Genomic DNA, 23,851 nt, shown 5'->3' with positions numbered 1-23,851 from the left:
TGAAATGCAATTATTGAAAATTATGGATAAAATTACTCATATTAAGAATATTAAGAATGTATTCAAATTAAGTTTTCCTTCTTGACACTACATATTTAATATTTAGTTTTTTCAATGACATTTTGACTTTTATTTACATTAAAAATATATTTTGTTCTCACACTTTGTTCTTTACTTGCTTTACTCCCTTCATTTTAGTCTAGTATTTTTTTTTTTAGCATGACAGGGTTTGGTTTTTATTCTCAGTATTTTTTCAATTTTGATATTCAAAATTCATACACATTTGACTTTCACATTATTCACTTGAGTCTTTTTACTTAGTTTTCATCCTAACGTTTTAAATTTTTTCTTTACATGTATAGTAATTACATTTTTCACATTGTGAATTTGAATTGAAATACAGAATCAAAGCACGTTTCCTTGTATTTTGTTTTATGCAGATTTTCATCATTTTATCAATCTGTTTTTTTTTTGTTTTTTTTTAAAAAGGACAGAGGCATCTTTAAAAGCACACACATTTAAGTTTAATTAATGAAAAGAGTGGAGGTTTGGTAAACATTTTGTCGGTGGCACTACATACATTCAGCATTATTGAGTTTTCAGTTCAACCCCACCATCGGTCCGGTAACGTAAAATCTAACAGACAGAACCCAACTGGGAATATTTCTTAAGTTTTTGCACCATTTCAATACAACAGAGACATTGTGTTGTTCACAATAACATTTATGTATATAGTCCATAGGATGGAAAAATCTGTGTTTCTTGCCGCGTGACCAGACAACTTAATTACATCTCAATATAGCACAAGCACCACTAAGATGTCTACCAGGATGTTGATATGCACCCGTCCAGTACGGACCAGTGCGGAGGGAGGGAAGAAGACATAAAAAGAAAGTCACATTCGACTAAATATGCACCTTTACGAGGCACACAGCTTAAGCATTACAGTGACAGTTCATCGGTATCCTTGAACAGGTCTTGAATGTTATTGTACACCACTGGGATCACATCAACAGCATGTAAAACAAAGTTAACATGGGTAGCAATATGGACAGGAGCTCCGTGACGTGACGTTGTTGAACGGCTGAGATCTGCGTTTGCAGCCTTTCACACTATAAAGAGACTTTAAACATTTAGATCAGCAAAATGGATAAATATAATCCCAGTCTGCAGGGGGAACAGAGCCTCACACCATCCTGATGCATGGTCACCTATTCAACAGGATGCGATTTCTATATCTTACATAGGAAACTAAATAACAGCTAAAAGTTACCACTTCATGAATAAGCATAGGTCATATTTATCTATACACATTTATACATTCAGGTATGACTGTTCACTGTAAATTGGCACCATTTCTTCTTCGTTTTTTTTTGTACGGACAGTCAGAACTGACAGGCATCATAAAATGTCCAGACCTTGTTTGGAATCTGTCAGCAGCAGGCATGTAATGCTTCACACAGTCGCCTATTTAAAGGAGATCGAGGATGATTATACCTTTCAACATGTCCACAGAGGCAACTTCATCCTGTTTCTTGTGGCTTGACAGCAGCTTATGATCAGTTGAGCTTGACTTTTTTTTCTCACTCGGTTGAAATAAAAAATAATAATAATAATAATCCCAAAAAAAAAAAAAATTGAAAAAAGACAATCACTTTTCTAAAGATGGCAGATCTCTATAATCGTGGAAATGATTGAAATGCGCCTGAGCACTTCCAACACAAGGAAAACAATCAGAAGCCTTTGAGTGTGCTTGTGTGGGGGATTTTTTATTCTTGGCTCTGTCCTCTCCACCACATGCAGGAAATGAGGAATGTCTGAGCGAGAGAAGGGAAACTCTGTCATCAGCGATTGATGTTTCAAATACCGATACCTTTTTGCTATTTTTTAATGAGTTATTCTAAATCTTTTTTTCTGTTTTTGAACTTACTGCCAGTAAGAATAATGTTTTTTTTTCTCTTCCTACAGGAAAATTGCTTTGAGATCAAATAAATAAAAACAAGCACAGACTCTTATGAATAAGATGTGATATTCACATGGAAGACAACATATACAATAATAAACATATTTCTAGACCAATACTGCCTCTTATGCAGCAAGGCCAACCGGCTGCTGCATTTTGTTTTTTTGGCCAATTGATTCATTAATTAACCTTATGGGAGCACGTAACATCAACAAATAAAAACACCTAAAGAACCAAATGAATGCTTCTCCATCCCTCCCAAACATTTCAGAAACGGACTCTTTAACATAGAAAAATACTATACCAAAACGAAATACAAATATATATATATATTAGAATCTGTTAGGCATTTCTATATAAAGGGTTGAAGGGGAAGGTCAGGGCTGCTAAAGGAGTTAGGTTACATCATGAGACAAAATATAACAAAACAAAAATATCAATATAAAAAAAAAAAAAAATTAGACCAAACAAAACAAAATCCAGAAGACGATTCTGCCACCTTTTGTTTTTATAATAACATTTATAATGATTTTAAGAACTTCTATTTGTCTGCAAACTCTTCTCCACACATGCAACGGCACAAGTTTAATACTGCAGGCATTGAAGGGAGCCTTGGCGGGGTTACGCCAATCAGCCTCACCCTGAGGCGATACATGCTGCTGTGGGGCAGGGGGCGCCGGAGAGAGACCCGCTGAGCATCACCAGCACCAGACTGGTTGGCCCATTCCCCACGAGCCCTCTCGCCTTGTGTGGATGAATGTTTGCCATGCATGTGTGATCATGTACTTCAGAGAGGTGTGTGACTGCCGCCTCAGTGCTGCCAGTCAGTGCAGTCTCTTATCTTTTATGGAGTTTCTATGTTACAGTAGCTCACAGCCAAACAGCTGCGAAACCAGGCCACCTCGCCTCCAAGCCGCCACATCTGCATCAGATTATGTGCCACTCTCACCCTATGTTTCCTCTCTCCTTTGTTCGCCTCTACATGTGCATGAGTGGATGGATGACTGTATCCTGGCAGAGACGTTGATACACCAAACCAACCACGGCTTCAACTCAACCCAAACCATATCTCGCTCAGTCCAGGTAACTGAGCCAAGCTCAACTCAAGATAGCTTTGCCAAGTCAAACGGTCCAGCTCTCCCCTCGTGTCCCTCTGGGTCTCCTTTTTCCCCCTTTTTTTATGCTTCTTCTTCTTCTTCTTCTTCTTCTTCTGCTGTCCTTCTCCAGCTTTCATCCCACTGTCCTCACTGCCTCTACGAAATTGGATGGTAGATGGTGGCATGTCTGTCCGAGGCCTTGCAGATGGATGGGGAATTCACACTGGGTAATTTAGGTTGGAGGGATACTTCGTCCTGAACAAATTCTCTGGACTCCTTGGAACAATGTTGCAGATGGTTTTGTTGCTGTTGTTGCCTCTTCTACATTGTTGCTCATGATGTTGGTTTCTCTTGTGCTACTGTAGGTCACACACCCTTGGAAGGGGAGGAAATGTCCTATTTTACAAACATTGTTGTCCATAATATATAGATAGAGGTTTTATATATATTCATTATAATCTCTCTCTCTTTCTTTCCCTCCTTTGCTTCCCCTCCAGTCTTCTCTCTTCCTTCCTTCCCTCTTTCCTTTCGTTCCATCTTCTGCTCGGCAGCAGCGGTGGGTAATGTGAGCGAGCGGTGCTACATGCAGCCCACGCAGCCACACTTGATGGTCTTTTCCACCTCCTCACTGAAGGAGGTGCCATCACTGCACTCGAAGGTGTATTTCCGGCGTTTCATTCTCTGGCTGGCGCAGCAGGCCCCGGTGTCACACACCCCGGTGCACTCCACCCAAGAGACCATGCGCGTTGTCTGGCAGATCGCATAGCCTCGCTGGACCTGGTAGAAATCTCGCATGGGTTCCCCTCGGCACTCAGATTCTAAACAACAACAAGAAAAAAAAAAGAAAGAAAAACACCCAAATATGAGGGAGAGGTTGGGGAAAATCGAATATCAGTGTTTGGAAAGGATATTTTCTGAGAATACAAAGAGCGAACCAACCTGCATCACACAGTTCCCCAGTGTAACCACTTTCACAGTGGCAGTAAGCGTCTCCCGTGTCTGAGATCTGGCAGCGACCGTGTTTGCAGGACAGCCTACGGCACGGGTTAAACAGCTCCCCCTGTTGGTTACACAGGGCACCGCGGTAACCTTCCACACACTCACAGCGGTACGACTGGGCGTCCAGTGGGATGCATTTTCCATGGACACATCTGGTGAGAGACACAAAAGCCTTGATTACATGTTAAGCTCGCAAAAGAAATACACGATTGTCACATAAAAGACAAAAAGCCTCTGCTGTCCAGTCGCATCATTTGTCTGACGCTAGATGTAGTGAGTCTGTTAACTGTGTATATTTTTTTATAATAGCCAACATCTGGAGATAGGATTGAAATTAAACATATTGTGCCTCAAGTCCAATGAACTTTTCCCATTTCCAAACCTACTTGCTGCCCTGGCAGGGGTTGGTCGAAGGCTGGTCACAGTGCGGCCCGCTCCAGCCCGGCTGGCAGTGGCACACCGGTCCCTGCGCTCCGTCAGGCTGACAGATGCCGTGTAAGCAGTAAATCTTCTTGCAGGGCTCGCAGCCCGGCACCACGCCAGGCTTCATCTGGGTCTTAGTGAAGTCCTGCAGCTCGTTGTTGATGTACAGATTCTGGATGCAGCCGTGGAAACTGGAACCGTTCTGGATCTGCCAAAGACGGAAGGGGCCAGAGTGCACATCCACTGGCATGCCTGCAAGAGGAGCCGGAAAAGATGCGTTAATATAAGTGAAGATGCCCAAGCTGGGCCACGAACAAACGACTAACACGGGGCTGGTATGAGAATAATGGAAAAGACCATTTTCAAACATGTGGGTCCCATTGGTGCATTTACATTTGATCATTTTAATGTATGACTAGTTATTTGCCTGTGCACCAACAAGACACATCATTTTTGAAAAAAAAAAAAAAAAAAGACAGCAAAATGGAGAGAAGGTATGGAGGACGTATCTTTTAGTGTTATCCCAACCAAATACTGAACAGTACGACATTGCACCTCACAGCAAAGAAACAAACTGCAAAGATTATATGCCACTGTGGAACAAATCCCATGTAAACCCAATCATTGGGCCTGCGTTGCTTCAAAGATGAGCCAGGGTTTTGTTTTCCTATTTATCGCCCACTTTTTCACATTTCCAATGCAAGATCTATTTTAAAAGTGGCTAAATTACACATGAAAGTCATGACTATACATGCAAACGCCAACAAGAGAAGTGAGGACCGTGTCTGCCAGTTTTTATGCTACTACCACTAGATGGTGCAATTTACAAACGTAAAAAGACCCAACGAGGATTTCAAATTAAGATCCAGTGTTTTTGAGAGGTTTGCTTTTTATGATCTGTTTTCTCTTTTACAAATGTGTGCTTATAGCATATTGATACAGCTATGTCTCTATTTGTCCTGTGAGTTGATTGGTATCTCCTAGCAAACACAGTCACGACAGAAGGTGAGCTGATGGTATGTGAGGGGGACAGGGGACGGGGGATTTGGGTGGAGGTAGGACGGGGATGAAGAGGCGGGGAGGGGTGTGGTTGCGGTGGTAACAAAGCGAGGGGGGAGGGGAGGTGATTGACAGTAGTGTAGTAGTTAAGAGTGCCTGCAGAGGAGGGAGGTGTGTTCTGGAGAGGGCCCCTACCCCCCACATATAGTGGAGCCTCCCCGTTGAGGGGCCGCACCGCCCCAAAGCTGTCCATTGTGGTAGGGAGACCCCCGTCAATAGACAGGTTCACCATCTGGTCAAAGGTCACCAACTCCACTGTGTGGAACTGACCATCGTTGATAGTCTCAGTGCTGACGAAGCAAAAGACAAATTGGACAATAAATTAAGTCGCTGTGAATGGAAAAGGGAAATAAGTGTTATGGTTAAGTGAAGGTAATTCTGTCCAAGTCGTTTTACCTGTATATAGCGTGACCTGGCTGGCTGCCCGGGTCATAGCTCACTTTGACATGACCTTGGTAGAGCTCCACTGCAATATGATCATTGTCTCCATTGTACAACAGGATTCCGTTGTCCTCGGCGGTTGACACCTACAGTAACAATATTTAGTGTTTCAACATTTCACAAATGCGCTCTCCACAAACATGAAGTGACCCGGTAAATACCTGCAGAGTGATGTTTGCCTGAGGCCAGTTCTTCAGGTCAGAAAGCAATAAGTAGGAGTCTCGATCAACAAAGTTGACGCTGACCAGCTTCTCGCAGCGTGGCCCCCCAAACTCTGGAGGACACTGGCAGAGCGCGTGTCCACCTCGCTCCACACAGGGAGCATTATTCTGGCAGTCAGCCAGCTCACAGAGGGACAGTAGAGATGGGGGAACCTCACACAGCTGACCACTATAGAGAGAGAGAGAGAGGAGTAATTGTATTGACACCAAGGCAGCTCATCTGGCAAAATAATGCTAAATGTGTGCTATCCTCACTTGTATCCTTCAGGACAGATGCAGGAATACCCATTCAGCTCGTCAATACACGGAGCCCCATTCTGACAGCGATGCTCCTCACAGTCATTGTAGTCTACACTGCAGTCATCGCCAATGTAACCAGGAGAGCACACACACCTGCAATATCCCGACACACCACTAAATTCAGTCTGAGCACAAAGAAATCCGCTCCCCAATCTGCATAAAAAATCTGTGTTTCTTCTTTCCATTTTCCTCATTATTTCACGGTGAATTCTTACTTGGGTCCAGAGGAGGTGATGAGGCAGGTAGACTGATGTTGGCAGGGGCTTCGTCCAGGTGCACACACGTCTTCCATTTCTTCACACATTTCCCCTACGCATTGAAACAACCATTAAAACAACAGCCATGCAATACAGGGCAAAAGCCACCCAGTAAAGAATAGGGAAGAAAGAAAGCCTTGTGTGCAGCTATTATTCTTGGATCACCACATTTATTTTGTAATCCAAACCATGTTGCCATGTCAAGCTCTATTTGTTTTACATTATCAAACACTGTAAATAAAACTTGAGGTAAAAAAAAAAGGAAAGATCTGAAAATATAACAAAGTCGATCTCGTGACATAAAAACTAGACACTTTAGTTTTCAAGAGAAAAAGTCATGTCTCATTAACCTCCAGACTGTGCTCAGTTTATTTGGTTTGGATATTATTACAAAAGCGCTATAAGCATGACATTTTAGAAGAAATTCATGGCCAATTTTTGAAACCAAGATATGTCAACATTAGCTCTCCACATTTCAATAAATCTCGCCTGCTGATTTAAAAACATTCAAACCATGATCTTATTGTAAGCTGAGAGTGCTAACCACTACACCACAGGTTATTAATGCAGATCAGGTGCTCTTTAAATTGAACTGCCTTTTGCACACTGACCTGTGTAGTAGGGGGGACAAAAACAAGTGTAGTTGTTGACTCCGTCAATGCAGGTTGCTCCGTTCTCGCAGTCATTGTCTTCACAGTCGTCAGTGTTGATTTGGCAAGTTGGGCCCTCAAAGCCCAGTGGACACGTACAACTGTAAAAAAAAACAAAAACAAAAACAAACATCCTAGTTTAGGCAGAGTTTATAAGGATTTTTTGTTTTATTGTGTTTATTACAGAGCAGGTTGCCGTCACCTATATTCTCCTTCTACGTCCTCGTTCAATTGGCAGGTTCCTCCATTGGCACACGGGCTGCTCACGCAGGCGTTCAGACCCGTCTCACAATTCTTTCCCTGAGTCACAGAGCGTGGTCAGTTTTCTACCTGCATTGTTAAACAAAAATAGGTGGTGGGATTATTGCATTCTTACCTTGAATCCTGAAGGACAGCTGCACCTGTAGATCTCCACCAGGTCGCTGTGACACACGCCTTGGTTTAGACAAGGGCTGGAGAGACAGGGGTTACACTTGGCCAGCACTGCAGTGTCCATTTCACCTGGGGAAAATGCCGAAATGACAGGAATTATTTCATACAGACACTTGCGCTTCTTGGGAAAATGTATGCATCCACCACCAACTTACCTGTGCAATCAAACTTCTTTGCTGGTGTGGTGAGGAGCAGCTTTCCCTCCATGCCCTGAGGGCCAGCGCAGCGCGCGATGCCGGGCTCTTTGTATCCGGTCTTCACCCAGTCAGACAGCCAGCGCAGGTGACAGTCACAATACAAGGGATTGGCACCAATGGCTCTGAAAATACAGAAAACTTCAGTCAATTACTGACCTGATGGTTCAGGATGGCTGCCCAATGTTGTTGTGGTACTACTTGGAATCAAAAGACATGACAAGTAATTAAATTGTTCTAGGTGTGTGTCTCCGGTTCGATTCAAGTGGATACAGAAAAGGATGGACTGTTATTACACTTGACCACCAGCAGGTGTCTCTCCATCCTCACACAAAAAAGCTGAAAAGTCCAACTTAGTTGACTAAACAAATAAATCTCTACTTCTTTGAGAATAAAGCAGCTTTAAAAGTTAAGCGCTCAATGCCACTTTGTGCCATACATCATCTGGAGGAGGGCTTCTCAATTATAGGCGGAGGTGTGAACAGAAGGCACCCTTAACCACTTCTGTCATGGTGGTCGTGAATCAATGCGGCTCTGTCCTCCTCCTGGATGCACAAACACTCCTGAATCGATGCTGTTCCATTACAGCGGAACACAGGCTCATCTTTCAGGCCGGGCCAATAGCTGACACCTGACATCTGCTAACATGAAAGCCACTTGACTGTGACTGCGGATCAATGACTCCCCTCCATCCCTCGCTTCAGGCCCACTCTTATGCAGCCTCCACTCTCCACAACATGTCTTTGTTTAGCTCCCTCTGTCCCCCCCCCCCCCCCCCCCCCCCTTTTTTTTTCCCTCCACAGCCTTGACATTGATAGGTCTATTGATCAGTGACTGCCAGAGGATGATGTGAATATCTGGAGCTGGATTGATAGCAGACGGTCGACTTGCAAAGACACTTTTGTTTAGTTTCGCGCAGGTCGGCAAAGCCCATGCCGAGCCACATGATGGGTGCACACCACTCACACAAAATTACAGACATAAATAAACATGCACTAAAGTCTGCAGACCGTGGAGAATCTGTGTGTGTGTGTGTGTGTGCGCGCGCGTGCGGGTGTGTATACTGGTGTTTGAAAGATGTCAAAGAGCGATGAGACAGTGAAGGGGTCTGTGTGTTGCCTCTACCACAGAACTGAGCTTGATTTAAGGAGGGTTTGGCTGATGGGAAGCCTTCAGTACAGGACAACAGACCGGCCACTGTGAGCCACGTTTAGCTGACTGACCAGAACCTCAAAGCACCTGGAGGAGGTGTGTGTGTGTGTGTGTGTGTGTGTGTGTGTGTGTGTGTGTGTGTGTGTGTGTGTGTGTGTGTGTGTGTGTGTGTGTGTGTGTGTGTGTGTGTGTGTGTGTGTGTGTGTGTGTGTGTGGGCCTACATGCGGGCCCGCACTTCATTCAAAGGCATGTGTCACTACTTACAAATGGGAAAGCGATGCCACGTCATTGAAGATGCCATCAGGAAGCTCTGAGATCTCATTTCCATGGAGAGACCTGAAAGGTCACAGAGAAAAAAAAACGCACCATGAAAATGTTTCAAGAATGAAAAAAAAAACTCACCTATCCGCAGAGGTGGGAAGAGCCCTGACAATTTGTACTAAATTATAACTACAGTTACTTTATTGCTATAACTCCACCCAATTACTAGTGAAAGCACTCTAATTAGAACGGGACTTCATTAGAAGTGCATAGTATTTTCACTGAATCGACTCCAAATTTCAGATTCTTACTTAAATGCACTGTCAACAGGACTGGAAGTGCTTTATAAGAAATGATCGATGGAATTTACCTGCATGAAAAGTTAATGTGCAAAACAACTTTCTCAGACAAACATTTTGTTTGATGAATAAATATTGATATAAAGCAGCAGTTTTCTCAGTGAAACGAATAAACTCATCAAAATGCAGATCAGAATGAAATGATCTAAATTGTGAGTGTATGTAGCTGCACATGACTTAAAAAGTAGATTACACATCGTAAATTGTTCCTCATACCATTTTTATCACACCGTGTTACCATACTGAGTAAAACTACATATGTATAACAGTCCTGTAAAATGTGAGTATTTGTAAGTTAACACTTTGACCCCCATTTATCCTTCACAGAAACTGAGACCAAGTGCCTTCATAAATCACCAACTGGTCAACTGACAGAAAACAAAGGGTCTTATTTTATTAATGCAGATAAAACAATTGATAGTTAAAAAGTGTACAATTACTAAAAACTGAAATGTGATTAAAACAAAAGCTGGTTATGCAGTTGGCAAAGATCTGAAGCTCTATGAGTCTGGAAAAGACCGGTGTCAGGTTTCTATGTATGTCTGGCTGGCAGGGCCAACAAGGGCACATTGAGGAGGGTGAAATAACTGCTCCTTATTCAAGGTAGTGAAAATCAGTGCTGTAATCACCTGTGTGTTTATGTACACGTTGTAGGTAATGTTGGTGTATTTATTGTTATTTTCTTTATTGTGTAGCTACTTTCTACAGTAACAAGCCGACATGGCTTAATGGCTGAATGATTGATGGCTGCCGTAATCCGTCAGGTCATTACCACCTCAAACTCTCAGCTGACCGCGAGCTAATGTTACCGGAGCTCCAGTCCACAGTAATGATACGTGACATGTCCGCTCTGCATGCCTGGATGAAGACAACCGACGTATAAACAGACTTTGAAGCTGAATTTCCGCCCTCGTTTGATCAAACAATTACTGCTATGCTGCACAGGAGGATGAGAGAAGGATGTAGAGAGGCAAGTTGGTCAATGTGAGAGGACTGGAGGGAAAACACACCGTGTGAGCCATGTGAGACACTACGCTAATTGGCCCGTGTGCTGTGGAGAAGGCTTATTAGCGTAGAGTAGGTGGGATGTGGTATTTGAAGGATGCTGAGGGCGTGAAGCCAGCAGCAGCGTGCCAGCCAGGCAAAGATCTCCTGAGAGAAAAGGAGCCAGGGAGTCTCCAGGAAGAAACCTGATCTACTCTCCTGCAAACATTCTCTCTGCCTGTTTTCTCCGGCTGTGTATAATTACGTCAGTCCATACAGCGATGCCAACTCATCTCACGCCCGGCACAGTTTTCTCCATTGATTGGTCGATAAAATGATGATTTGTGACTTTCACAGAGAATTATTCACCTGCAACTTGTGATTGATGTTTGATGCTGGCAAAAGTCCTTTTAGCATCACGTGGTTACTTCAGCTCTGTCGCTCCCAGAGATGGTGACTGTCTTCTTGAAAAGCTTTTTTTTTTTTTCTTTTTAAATTCCCTTATCGCTTTCTTTCATATCTTCCCCCACAGGTTGCCACTCAAACCTTCACGCCCTGGCACTGTCTCTGCTAAGTCACCTCACACCTAATACCCAGCAGGCCAATTAGCAGCTTATTAATCCGCGGCTCAAACCACAACCAACGCATACACACACAAACACAAACACACACACACACACACACACGTTTACAATCGTACCAGCTTCAGACCCTTGGTCTGTTTGAAGAACTGAGCGTTAATGATTCTTCCCCTCTTTACTGCTGTGTAAAGCCAAAGGTGCAGCTTTATTAAAGCTTTGGCACCTCGGTGTGTGCGAGAAAACGCACGGCAGCGTCTTGCTCAAATCCGTTTCTGGCATCTCGCTGTGGTTTTGGTGAAGCTTCAAACTTTGAACTCTGAACCCTTTGTGGAGTCTTAAAGTTGAGGCTATTAAATGAAGCACATTGTCGCCTTACTTCGTGAGGGGGGGTAAAAGAAAAACACGCCATGGCACCAATTGACATTTAATGGGAGGCTTATGATTGATCACACCAGTAGTAAAGACATCAAAGTTTTCTGCTGCATTTGGCTCACGTCTGACTGAGACAATAAGGTAGTCCAGACAGTCTGTGTGTGTGCGCGCTTGTATATACTTCAGAGTCTGCGAGGCGTGTGTGGTTGCATCAAGGAGAGGGGAGGGCCTCACATGGCGTCTGAGTACACTTGCACTGGGAACACTTTAGAAGTGAAGGTGGCGTGAATGAGTAAGAGCAGAAATAACGGACGCTGCTTCATTAGAGATCAAAGCAGCGCGCCTGAACTCACAAGGCAGCATCAGCTAATGATGGCCGAGCTTCACTCTCATTCCACGCTAAAAGGACTTTTGCGCCTTTGTGTCTCATAATGATCGGGGGCTTTAGCCGAATCCCGCCGTTAAAAAGAGGCTTTGTTGTCAGTAATAAAAAGTGTGCCTGCTACAAGCACACATGGATGGCTGATTATTTGACTCCCACACACATACCAACAGGCAATGAGCCAGCAGATGACAAACATGTAGTCTGTGTACGCAGCAACTGATATAAGAATGGACAAACAGATGCATGCGCAATAGCATAAGGAGCGCTGCTGGGCCTGGTCTCACTTTCTGTACATTTGAGTTAAAAGTGCGAGACATCGGACTGCCGTATCTCCGGATACAGTTCCACAGGCTGGTTTCATTTCGTCATCTCTATGTCGAATGCATTTACATTCTACACCTCCGCTATTTAGCAGGCCAATGCTTCAACACGGAGCCCATGGTTGGTGAGACTGCACAATCAGGGACTTCATAAAAGCCCAGGGGCAGAATCAAAACCATTACGGTTTGCGGGGAAAACATTCTCTGGTAATCAGTGTCAGAGTGATTTTGTACAGTGGGGTTTTTGGGGGTCTGTAAGCTTGGCCCCGATGGTGGAGTGGTGATGAGTTCGGGACGCCTGGAGGTGAACAGGCAAACTGAAGAGGAACTGTGGTAACAAGAAGGAGCTGGAACAACTCTCCGACCTATTTTCTCAGTGTGTGTGTGTGTGTGTGTGTGTGTGTGTGTGTGTGTGTGTGTGTGTGTGTGTGTGTGTGTGTGTGTGTGTGTGTGTGTGTGCTTCTTCAGAAGAAGCTGTCATAACTGTTTAGGCTGTGTTTCAGTACTCTGGAGTCAATCAAACATTCTCAGCATCTGCCACAGCATCTCTGTAGCCTGTAAGCAGCAAAAATATCCTCCTTAATAACTCATTACAGTTAAAAATGAGTCCTCCCCTGTTTTAGCACTCCCCTTTCTAAACAACTTCCATTGTTTCCTGTGAAGTTGCTGTTTTCCAACATTTAAAACATTTGATCTGCGTGAAACACAAAGTGGGAAGATACATTGTGCATTAAAAATAGGCCGTTACAGAATGAGTCTTCAGCCAGCATAATAAAGTGAATTCACCTTTATACTATATTGAAGGTATTTATATACAACAACAACATGCATTTAACAAGTAAAAATAAACTCACAGCAGTCGTAGTGAATGCAGTCCACTGAAAGCCATTTTGGGGATGCAACGCAGGGAGTTGTAGCTCAGGATTCTGCAATATTGAAATAATTACATATGTATATATACAAAATTCAGCTGTTTCAATCCTACTGTCAGCATGAGAATGAAATAAATTCTTTACGAGACGTCTGAAGCTATTTAGGACTTACAGTGTGGTGAGCTGGCTCATGTTAGCGAAGGACGAATTGGTCAGAGAGTTAATCTTGTTGTTGCTCAGGTCTCTGGAAGGAAATGCAATGAAGCACACGTTCACTCAGCTGATGTGCACAGTGTGACCGACGAGGTGGACAGAAAGAAACTTACACCAGCTGGAGGTACTTGAAAGTCGACAGCTCCTTTGGCACAACGCTGAACTGGTTTCCATCCAGATACCTGAATCGAGAGACACAAAGTACAACACTGAAAAACCATAGTAACGTGACTATTCTGAAACAGTCTCCACATTAAAATATCTTCAACCAATGCTCTGTAGTTAAATGACAGTTTTGCTATTGTGGAAGCTTGTTTTAAATGACTAAATCTTCACTGTAGCTTGTGCTGTGATTTGTGTATTGTTTTTATCAAAACAGATAAAACCACTTACAGAGCTTATAACAGCTCCTTAAATCAATAAATGAGTGGTTTTTATGGTGTAAAGCCAACATCCCTGCTTGGGAGCTTCAGAGGGGACAACCACAGGAGATCGGGGCAATTCCTTTACCCAGTACAATTGTTTTCTTTTACTTCTACAAAAAACAATGCAAAAAAGTCACAGTCAGAATCTTCTAAATTGAAATGATAGGATGAGCTTTAGAGAAAAAGTGTAACACTGACAAGACACAGATTTAAGAATACATTATTTCATTGTAATTATTTGAACACAGAAAATTGAATATGCTGAATCCCCCCACCCACTCATCCTCGATTCCCACTTTGGCAGAGTAAAAGTGGATATCGTGGGATTGGCTGCTCTATATGGCAGCCAATCATTTCTCAATTCAGTTCAATGCTTTTTCCAAAAACTTGCTTGTTGTTTCTTGTCTTGTGCCCAGAAATAAATAGTGACAAATATCCAAAGCACATTACGAAGCACTCTTGTCTCAATAATTGCGATATTACTGTATATCATAAAATGTCAACGATGCAAAATTGTCAAAGCCCTTTTTAAAACGACAAGGCCAAAAACACTTGGATGTGCAATGCATGTGCACATGTGTGATAGCACATTAGCAACATAAAGCTCTCATTGACATCAGGCTTTCAGAGAGACAACTGCATTGCTGACTGTCCCCACAAAGTGTCCCTCTGAGTCTGGCTCTTTGATAAATGCTTGATTTAGGGCCTGGCCCCTCCAAGCAGAGCTGCAGGCTCCTGCTATTGTTGTTGCCTGTACACAGGGTGGGAGGGTGGAAGGGGGGGGGGGGGGGGGGGGGGGGGGGGGGTTATAGTTAGGAGGCCTTTGGGTTCAGAGTTAATGATAGGTAATGATGGTGCAGAGGACACTCAGGATAATGATGGAGTAGCGAGCTCGCCAGATGACTAGATGAAAGCACAAAGCAGAGGGGTACACCTGGTCACACCTGCTGGGACAATGACAGGCCTGAAGACTTGCACAGCGTGGGTGTGCATCTGTGTGTGTGTGTGTGTGTGTGTGTGTGTGTGTGTGTGTGTGTGCGTGCGTGCGTGCGTGCGTGTGAGCTTGTCAAAACTACTTGAAGCAGTATTGGAAAGTTCCAGACATATTCCACTCCCTCCCCTTTCTATTGAAAACTGCTCATTAAAATGTCCTGTTGATCTTCTGTGTCCCTGTGGACAGGCTTTTGGCCCTCACAGAAATATGTGCACGTGCACGTGCACGCATGCACACGCGCATGCACGCACACGCACGCACACACACACACACACACACACACACACACACACACACGCACATGCACACGCACACACACACGCACACACACACACCCACACACACACAAACACTGATCCTTGGCTCTTAGTGTGAAAGTGACATAAGTGTAAGCCCTGAAGGCTGTGAGGAATACGGGAGAAGAATGTCTGAGAGTGTAACTACAGGGCTTATTGACACCTTTCTTCATCTCTAAACGATGAGATCTGCCTTCTTTGTCCCTGCGCTCATCTTTTTTAAAGCCTTTTGTATCACATCAAACAGTTTTCAAGTCAAAGAGGCAAACACACTCGTAACACAAAGCAATTTAAATTACATGAGCATCGTTAATGTTGAGGAACTCACAGTTCAGTCACATTTCTTGGGATGCCTTTTGGAAGTGTGTGGAGGTGTTTGTTACTGCAGCGCACCACAGTCTCCAGGCAAGTGCATTCACTGGGACACTGTGGTCTGGGCACACAGCTTGATTCCTCTTGGCCTGGGAATAAAGAAGAGGTAGAGAGAAGGAAAAAAACCCGTCAGAATGACCTGGAGCACACAAAATGAATGGGGACAAACTACTTAAGCTGTAGAGAGATTAACCCAAACCTAAAAGCACAATAGGGCCAGAACATCGCCATCCTTCAAGCTGGCAAGGCAGTGAGACAATGAAGAAAGAGGAAGTGAAAAATGTGAATAATAAAATACAAAAGAGTGAGACAGAGACAAGCCTTGCTAATGTAATATCGACCGGCAAGGGCAAAGAATGGAAGCTGCCCGAGGCCTGAAGACAACTCTAGCAGTCATTCAGGTGCAAATAGGCTGACTGGTCAATAAGGCAAACAGCTCAATAGCTCCACTCAGCCCGGCATCGACCAGCAGCTTAGGAACTGCTGAGTAGCAATCTATTCAGTAAACAAAAGAGCCACACAATAACGGTCATTATTTAAGATGATCTCAGACACTTTAAGCAGTGCTTGTTCCTCACATATTGCGGAGCGGGGTGAAATGTTCAAATCTTCATCAGTCACTCCAGACAGGTTCATTTCACACGTGCTGAAGGTCATCCACTAAAGTGAAGATGCTTATCTCCTCTCACAAAGACAAACTACTGCAGATGTGGTAAATCAAGACAGATAGGAAAACTATCAAGTCTTTGCTGTGCGCCTTGGCTTTATGCGACTTACCCTCCTCACAGCGGAAGTCAGGCAGAGCCACATCCTGCAGAGGGATCTCTTTCAGGAAGGCCGGACGCTGGCAGCGAGGGTTGCCCGTCACGATCTTCCTGCTCCTCAGCCAGTCGCCGAGCCAGGCCAGCCGACAGTCACAGTTGAAGGAGTTAGCCAGGAGGTTACTGAGAGAGAGAGAGAGAGAGAGAGAGAGAGAGAGAGAGAGAGAATATCAGTGGCTGTAAGAGCATAATTAATCTGACATCAAAGACTGAAGACGAGAAGAGGCACAAGCCAGGAGTCTCACAGAGTAGAGAGTGTCTGCAGGGTGTCAAACGCTCCGGGAGTGATGGTGGTCAGCTGGTTGTCGTACAGTGAAAGCAGGCGGACGTTGTGAAGCCCCGTGAAACTGTCGTTATGGACGCAGCTGATCTTGTTGTTTCTCAACATCCTAAATAGGAAAGAAATAAGTTGCCCGTTTCTGCATGTTGGGATGTATGGCCACATGTGGTTCGGCGATTCCGCGTGTTTCTGCGTTACTCACAGCATCCGCAGTCCCTCGAAGCCACGAAACATCCCACTTCGTACCGAGTCGATCTGATTAGCTGTGAGGTGAAGCTCATTGACTGATGATGCGCCTTCAAACGCCCCATCCTCAATCTCTGTGATCTTGTTGTTGCTGAGGTTACTGTGGAAGGGTGAAATAAGCATATGGGGGGGATCAAATGTTTACTGTGAACAAAGGGAGGTCAAGACAAAGTCAAGTGAGTTCCACTCACATTTTCTTCAGCTGAGAAAGGTTCTTAAAAACTCCCGTAGCCTCCAGAGTTGTGATCTCGTTGTTGTTGAGGCGGCTTGAGTAAAAGAAACAACAAAAGATGAAAATGTTAATCATATCATAGCATCTTTTTCAACATTAGAATGGAATTCTTGTGTTTCTCTTTGTAAAATGATCAACTCTAAGGCCCCCAGAGACAACTTTTATGTCACTTATTATAAAATTAATTCTTCAAATAATCCACATAATGCTATTTGATGATGATGCAAACAAAAATATGATCTGAAAAAACATTAAAGTTTATCTTGCCAAAAGTCATCCTTAAAGATTAGCACAATTCATGTTTACTGTTCTTCTGCAGAGAAAATAAAAAAATTAAGATTTGGATGCAAATCAATATATAAATGTTCAACATAACTGTGTCTCAATTTTCTTTTTCCTTTGACACTCATATTAATTTATTTCTTATATTCATTAATGAGAGTCACTAAAACATTTGTAATATTATGTTTGTAAAGCCTGTATTTGTGTTTCAAAGTAATTTGAGAAATGTGCTAAAAAGAACAATTGTTGAATTTTTTCTTCTTCTTTAGCTCCTTACAGTTCAGTGGTGGATGTTGGGATGTGTTCGGGAATCTTGGTGAGTTTCAGGTTGGAGCAGTCCACCACGTTGGACTCGCAGCGGCACTTTGGAGGGCACACGGGATCACTGTTACAGGCGTTATTCAGACGGGTGTCCTCGGTACCTGAACCGGAGAAAACGCAAGCACAAATTCACTTAAAAGGACACGAGATGTTTCCCTTGCCACTCCTCTCCCTTCTCAGTCACGCATCTGCGCTGTTCCCATCTGTACGTCTGTGCTTTGTCCTTTTACAACCTCAGAGGAGGGTTCCCTACCTCACCTTTAGACTCAGATGCCCTTAAGAACATCTTGTGGTTCCCCTGCCATTCATAGGAGCGATGAATGGGTGTGGGTGAGTTATTTTTGGGAGAGGTGATGGAGTGGGAGCAGTGGGGTGAAAGGAAGGAAGATTTGGGCAGCGAGTGCTTCAGTGAAGCAGAGCGCCCAAGAGATAAAGGACGGGGAGGAGGGAATGTGGTTGAAGTGATGTGAGTGCAGACAGGTGGACTCAAAGAGGAGAAGAGGGCGGAAACAAAGGAAGGCAGGCATGAAGAACTAAAAGTATGCTTGTAAGAAGGAAAAGAAAGGAGGGAGGGTGCAACGGATGAGGGAGAACTCACAGGTGAGGAGCGGAGGTGCAGTGAAACGTCTGTCCTGACAGAGTAAGAGGAAGAATGAGGCAGCATGGGTAGTGCGGGACGTTTTCCTGCACCTCCTCCATCTATGAATAGATGTTACGTGCCAAAAAAGTGTACTGCCAGTTACATCATGGCTGCTCAATAATAGAAGAGCACAGGGAGCTACTTAGAACAGTGTGTGTTTGTGTCTGTGAGAGTGTCTCAGTGTGTGTGTGTGTGTGTGTGTGTGTGTGTGTGTGTGCATGTTCCATTTAGAGGGAACAGCGCGGCATTTTCTGTGCGGCTATCGTTGTGCATCACATTCCCTCTTGCAAGCTTGCATCCACTCTTCCTGGTTGTGAAGGTGACGTCAGCGGGACTCAATGGGGTATCCAGACCGCAGCCATGAGGAGGGAAACCTCAAACAACCATGACCAAATCGAAAAAAAAACTGAGTGTCAAGAATCTGTCCAAAGAAATAGAGTATCCGAAACCATAACTTAATCCCAAACTCTCAACGCTGACTTTATTAAGAGTACAGTTTGACAGCGACCCAAAGTATTACATTTAGAGAAACTACCTTCTTTTAGTTGCCGAAGTAAAGAGTTTTACTAAAGTTGTGTCACTCTTCAGAGTGGCTCTTTGGCGGGGGCAGACAGACACAGTAATGCAGGTCATTAAGCAACTTTCTCTCTCGTGGCCAGACGAGGGGGGGGGTTCCTGCTGAAGAGGAAGCAATGAAAGTACAACATGCTGCTTTGATCTAAAGGATGTGGAAGAGCCGGGGGAGATTGCGTGAGGCTGAGTCATCGCTGTCGTCACAAGTGCATGGTGGTGACACTTTAGCTGTCAGCATATTTACACGAAATCCTGAGAAAAAAAAAAAACGGAGAAAGGAGAGGGACAAGGTTTTTCCCTCTCGGTGGTGCAAAATGACTCATCAGTGGAGTGCTAGAAGTTCTCCTAATTCCCTGCAGCTTGGTTTCTCATTATAATTGTATTATGGAATCCCCATACTGGCAGTGATTGTGTGTGTGTGTGTGTGTCTATGTATGTGTGTGTGTGAGACAGAGAAAGACAAGAGCCTGGGAGAGCGAGGGCGTGCATGCGTGTGTTGTGGAGGCTTTTATTGTTATCATTCTGGGAGGGAAAAATTCTTATTAATCACATTTGGCTTTGATCTTCCTTCTGCTTACATAGTACTCCCATTTGTTCTCTAAGCCAGTGCAGAGCTTTATCGCAACTTAGCACACAAAGGAATATTAATTTATCTGAACGCGCATGAGTCGAGACACAAAGGCATAGGACACGAATGCACGCGCACGCACACACACACACACACACACACACACACACACACACACACACACACACACACACACACACACACACACACACACACACACACACACACACACACACACACACACACACACACACACACACACACACACACACACACACACACACACACACACACACACACACACACACACACACACACACACACACACACACACACACACACACACACACACACAGCTCCTCCTAGTTATTTTCTTGGAAGTGCTGTTGTTAAGAGGTCCGGAAACATCCGCTGATAGGAATCTGGGTCCTCTGGTGGCCTTTATTTTCTTTAGCTTTTTACTGATAGACGAGACACACTTTCCTTCCCCTCTGTCCTCCTCTCTTTTCCCTCGTTCTCTGTCCCTCTTGGTGACTGACTGTCTGTGCAAACGCCAAAGCAAAGAGACACTTCCTCCAGAGTCTATCTACTGAGACTGTTAGGAAAACAGAGCTGAGAAGAAACAGATGCTCTCGCACACATAGATCACATTGAAATTCTCAAACAGGTACAGTCAGCCACTCCCGGGTCCAATTAGCTATTCTCATACATAAATACATCAAGTGGCACCTCCAGAAACCTTTTTGCCAAATTTTTGCCTTAAAGTTTTTTTTTTCCTCCTTATGTTCCTTAATGCTCCATTATGAAATCACAAATAAAAAGAAAAGGAGAAAAGTAATTTTATTAACTGCAAATATAGAAGGCAAAACACATTCTTCACCAATCAAATATCTAAAAAGAGAAGTACTCAAAACAAAGTCAAGAAAAGTACAATCTTTTACCTACTGAAGCGTTAAAGTCTTTTTACGAATAACTTTGCTCTTTTTGCATACAAGTTGAACCACCTCTCCAAACTAAAGCCATTGTCAAGTTAGCTGGTTCACTTATAGCTAAGAGGTTTCTAGTTCTTTCTGTCTCTGACCTCACATTTAAAAGATGATTTAAAGAGACAAGCATTAGATGTTTTAAGTTTTCTGACAGGGCTACCAACTTCCAGGACTTCTGCTCAGTGTGAGACTATTTTGTGAAGGAAGGGTATTAAATGTATGTGGACGTACACGCACTTGCAAACACTGTATACAATCACAGAGAAAGAACAGCACTATAACTACATTTTAGAGTGGAGGTCAGAACTGAGAAAACATCATTTTGGAATTGGTTGATTTTAAGTAAAAGAAATATAATAAAAGTTGTAAAATATGCCATGATGTGTGAGTGTGACAGGTGAGCAGGTTTAAGACATTAAAGATCTCTGTGTGAGCATCTTCAGTTATCAACCGTTCTGCTTCAGGATTATCGATAGTGGTGACATCATCCTTTTTATGAAAACACATGGAGTTTCAATCTGAGCTAAAAGGTTATGTTTTGTGTGAGAAAAGGCTTGTGAGGTGTGAGAGCAGAAGTCTTACAAGAGTTGGCAGCCCTAGCTCGGATTTTGTCTTATTGTTTATTCTAAGCCTGTCATTGCATTAGATTGTAGTTGTAATATGAGTCTTTATTTCTGAAAAAACACCACATTGACAAACCTGATCTAATAAAGGAAATAAAGTAAATCATTTTGAAGAGTCAAAGTATCTTAAAGATCTCACATTGTTTCTTCCTTCCTCTTGACTGTAATATACAGTAAAACTCTCTAAACGTTTGAGGGTGTCTTTTTAAACATTGCCAAGATTGGAACTCTCAGCTTTTAATGAAAATAACAATATTATTACTTGTAATGGTCGCAAAACTACAAAGGCCCAGGCTGTAATAAACTGAAATTAGGTTTTTAACCTGTCGGTGATTTTATGATGAGCGGTGAGCAATGGAAAGAATGATGCTGCTCGGCTGGAGGACTGCATGTGGAAAATTAAAGAAAAGCGTAGAAGAATGATAGGTGTGAACATTTACGAGCCACTCACCTGGGATGACGTACTGCTCTTTGGCTGTGATGGAGAAAAGAAAGGTACGGATGTCAGTGAGAGCAGGCTGGGCTGCATAGCTGTGGGGCTGCTATGCTTCACAACAGTCATATATAGAGCTTATATATGACAACACATGAGTTCAAAGTATATGACGGTTAAACAGAGAAGCCCATGGCTATCTCTGAGCATGGCAATGTGGAGAAATTATGCACACGAGTGGTAAATATTTGGCTGTTGCTAAGGAAGGGATGAGAGCCGTGACATGAGGGAAAGAAAAAGATGGTGAGATAATTCAGAGGAAACAAGGAAAAAGTTTAAAAAAAAAAAAGGGGGGGGGATAATGAAAGTGCAATGAAAGAGGAAAACACACGGCGTCCCTTCACAGGATCAAGCCAAACAAACGAAGCTATAAATGGTGTGAAACCTCAGCAGTGAAGGGTGCCAGACAGCGTGACACAGTGCATAAACACAATAGTGGGTGGAGTGAGGCAGGTGGGGCTTTGGCTGGTGATGGGGGTTGAGGCGAGAGAATGAAGGGGCATGAAGGAAACCTGAGCCTGGCCAGCAGAGAGCGATGAGCGGGCAGGGGGAGATGAAGAGCTTAGAAGGCATGGGAGCTGGAGGCTGGCACATGGCAGGAGGACGGTGGGCACACACAGAAACCCAAGCCATAATACCAGCCTCCATGGGTGATCTCAGCCGACTGCGGTCTGTACGTGAAACCAGACTCATGATGTGGTAATACGGAGGGAAACTGGAGAAAGACTGCACGATCCCTCTCTCTAGACTTTGTCTGGCAAGTATTGATTGAGGAGCACCGGTGTAGCAGACGAAAGGTTGAACCAAACACCCTTTTCCAGGAATGGTCGCTCATTAAATGTTGTACGTGGTAGAAGAAACGATGCACAGATAAAAGCCACTCCCAGTGGGGAGAAAGAAGGAAGTTAAGAGGGGAGAGAGAGAGAGAGAGAAAGAGAGAGATTTGGAGACAGCGACAAGTAGCCATTAGTTTACCAGAACAGCGGAACTTCTTGCTCTTTATCTGTCCGATCCGTTTGTTTGCGAGTCGCCGTGGACTGGCACAGCGGGCGCCGCTGGTCTCGATGGGGTTGGATCGCAGGTAGTCTGCCAGCCACTTCAGATTACAGTCACATATAAATGGGTTCTGGGCCAGGTGGCTGGAAACGAGACAGGTAGATCGTGACGGGATAGAAATGGATGGAACTATGTTCACGTCCTCTCGTCAGGGCTGCAGGTTTACATCAGACTCACCTTTAAGAGCACGTCACTTCAGATACGTCAGCAGTGAACTTCAGTGTGGAGCCAGTTAATAATTCATTCTCACGATACATTGAAATGATAGATGAAGAACGTGATGTCTAAAGTTTTAGTTTTGAGAAGCGTATACCTAATTATTGATACATCACTGTATAGAGGGAAATCAAGACATGAGTTTTGACATTTTTTTTGAAAAATGGCAAATGTTATTAGATGTTGGGAGCAGGCAGACTCAGATAAGAAACAAGCTCGTACAGTTTAAACTGTGGATCTGAGCTGCCATGTTACACAGTTTTAACAAACAACTACAACTAACTAATAACTAAACAAACACTGATTTGATTTAGGTCTGTTTGATTATAGAGAAATAGAGGGATGTATGTCCATTATTAGAGTATAATTATCAACAATACCATTTATAATGGCATCTGAAAAGACCAATAATGCAATTAAGTTGTTTGTGATGCACAACGAGCTGAATTCCCCACACATCCTTTTCTCTGGCCAACACTTGAAAATTAAAGTTTAATACTGGCTAAAACATTTTATTAATGGCTTAATAACAGTTCGACTTTTACACCAGTCCAGCACAACCATAATATCACCTACTAAAAAATTTGAAACAAACAAACAAACAAACAAAAAAATCAAATGTGAAAAGTCCTACTCTGTCTAGTCCTACACACATTTAGCAAAAGTTACATCATGATGTTGGCATATTTAAATTGAGCACACAGCATCTCCCAGCCCATTAAACTGTGTTGCCATTGAAAATGTGCAGTCAATGTACTAGACAACAGACTGGGAGAAGAGATATGTTGTTATGCCTTCTTCTCATGGCAGGCAAAATAAATACAAATACAAATGAATCTAGTTTTAGCCTGAGACACATTAATCCTCTCATGGACATGTGTTGGCATGCGT

At 43.5% G+C, this 23,851-nt stretch overlaps 1 protein-coding gene across 1 annotated transcript in view; it reads right to left on the bottom strand.

The window, feature by feature from the left end:
* Positions 1 to 501: 501 nt before the first annotated feature.
* slit1a (slit homolog 1a) overlaps positions 502 to 23,851 on the bottom strand; it is a 92,983-nt gene continuing 69,633 nt past the window's right edge. The window contains exons 14-37 of the mRNA XM_080507626.1: positions 22,664 to 22,827; positions 21,647 to 21,670; positions 17,762 to 17,906; positions 17,162 to 17,236; positions 16,927 to 17,070; positions 16,690 to 16,833; positions 16,401 to 16,567; positions 15,580 to 15,712; positions 13,650 to 13,718; positions 13,496 to 13,567; positions 13,306 to 13,377; positions 9,454 to 9,525; positions 7,998 to 8,161; positions 7,787 to 7,911; positions 7,613 to 7,710; positions 7,372 to 7,511; positions 6,719 to 6,812; positions 6,459 to 6,596; positions 6,144 to 6,372; positions 5,938 to 6,068; positions 5,677 to 5,831; positions 4,446 to 4,734; positions 4,000 to 4,211; positions 502 to 3,878 (exon numbers count right to left, since the gene is read on the bottom strand). Coding sequence (XP_080363752.1) covers positions 3,640 to 3,878; positions 4,000 to 4,211; positions 4,446 to 4,734; positions 5,677 to 5,831; positions 5,938 to 6,068; positions 6,144 to 6,372; positions 6,459 to 6,596; positions 6,719 to 6,812; positions 7,372 to 7,511; positions 7,613 to 7,710; positions 7,787 to 7,911; positions 7,998 to 8,161; positions 9,454 to 9,525; positions 13,306 to 13,377; positions 13,496 to 13,567; positions 13,650 to 13,718; positions 15,580 to 15,712; positions 16,401 to 16,567; positions 16,690 to 16,833; positions 16,927 to 17,070; positions 17,162 to 17,236; positions 17,762 to 17,906; positions 21,647 to 21,670; positions 22,664 to 22,827 — 3,295 coding nt within the window. The 3' untranslated portion in view covers positions 502 to 3,639. The remainder of the gene's footprint in view (positions 3,879 to 3,999; positions 4,212 to 4,445; positions 4,735 to 5,676; positions 5,832 to 5,937; positions 6,069 to 6,143; positions 6,373 to 6,458; positions 6,597 to 6,718; positions 6,813 to 7,371; positions 7,512 to 7,612; positions 7,711 to 7,786; positions 7,912 to 7,997; positions 8,162 to 9,453; positions 9,526 to 13,305; positions 13,378 to 13,495; positions 13,568 to 13,649; positions 13,719 to 15,579; positions 15,713 to 16,400; positions 16,568 to 16,689; positions 16,834 to 16,926; positions 17,071 to 17,161; positions 17,237 to 17,761; positions 17,907 to 21,646; positions 21,671 to 22,663; positions 22,828 to 23,851) is intronic.

Source organism: Blennius ocellaris (genome assembly GCF_963422515.1).
Source record: "Blennius ocellaris genome assembly, chromosome: 13".
In the NCBI taxonomy this organism is placed as follows: Eukaryota; Metazoa; Chordata; class Actinopteri; order Blenniiformes; family Blenniidae; genus Blennius; species Blennius ocellaris.
The sequence above is the reverse complement of the archived record's forward strand: the minus strand, read 5'-3'. Positions and strand labels throughout refer to the sequence as shown.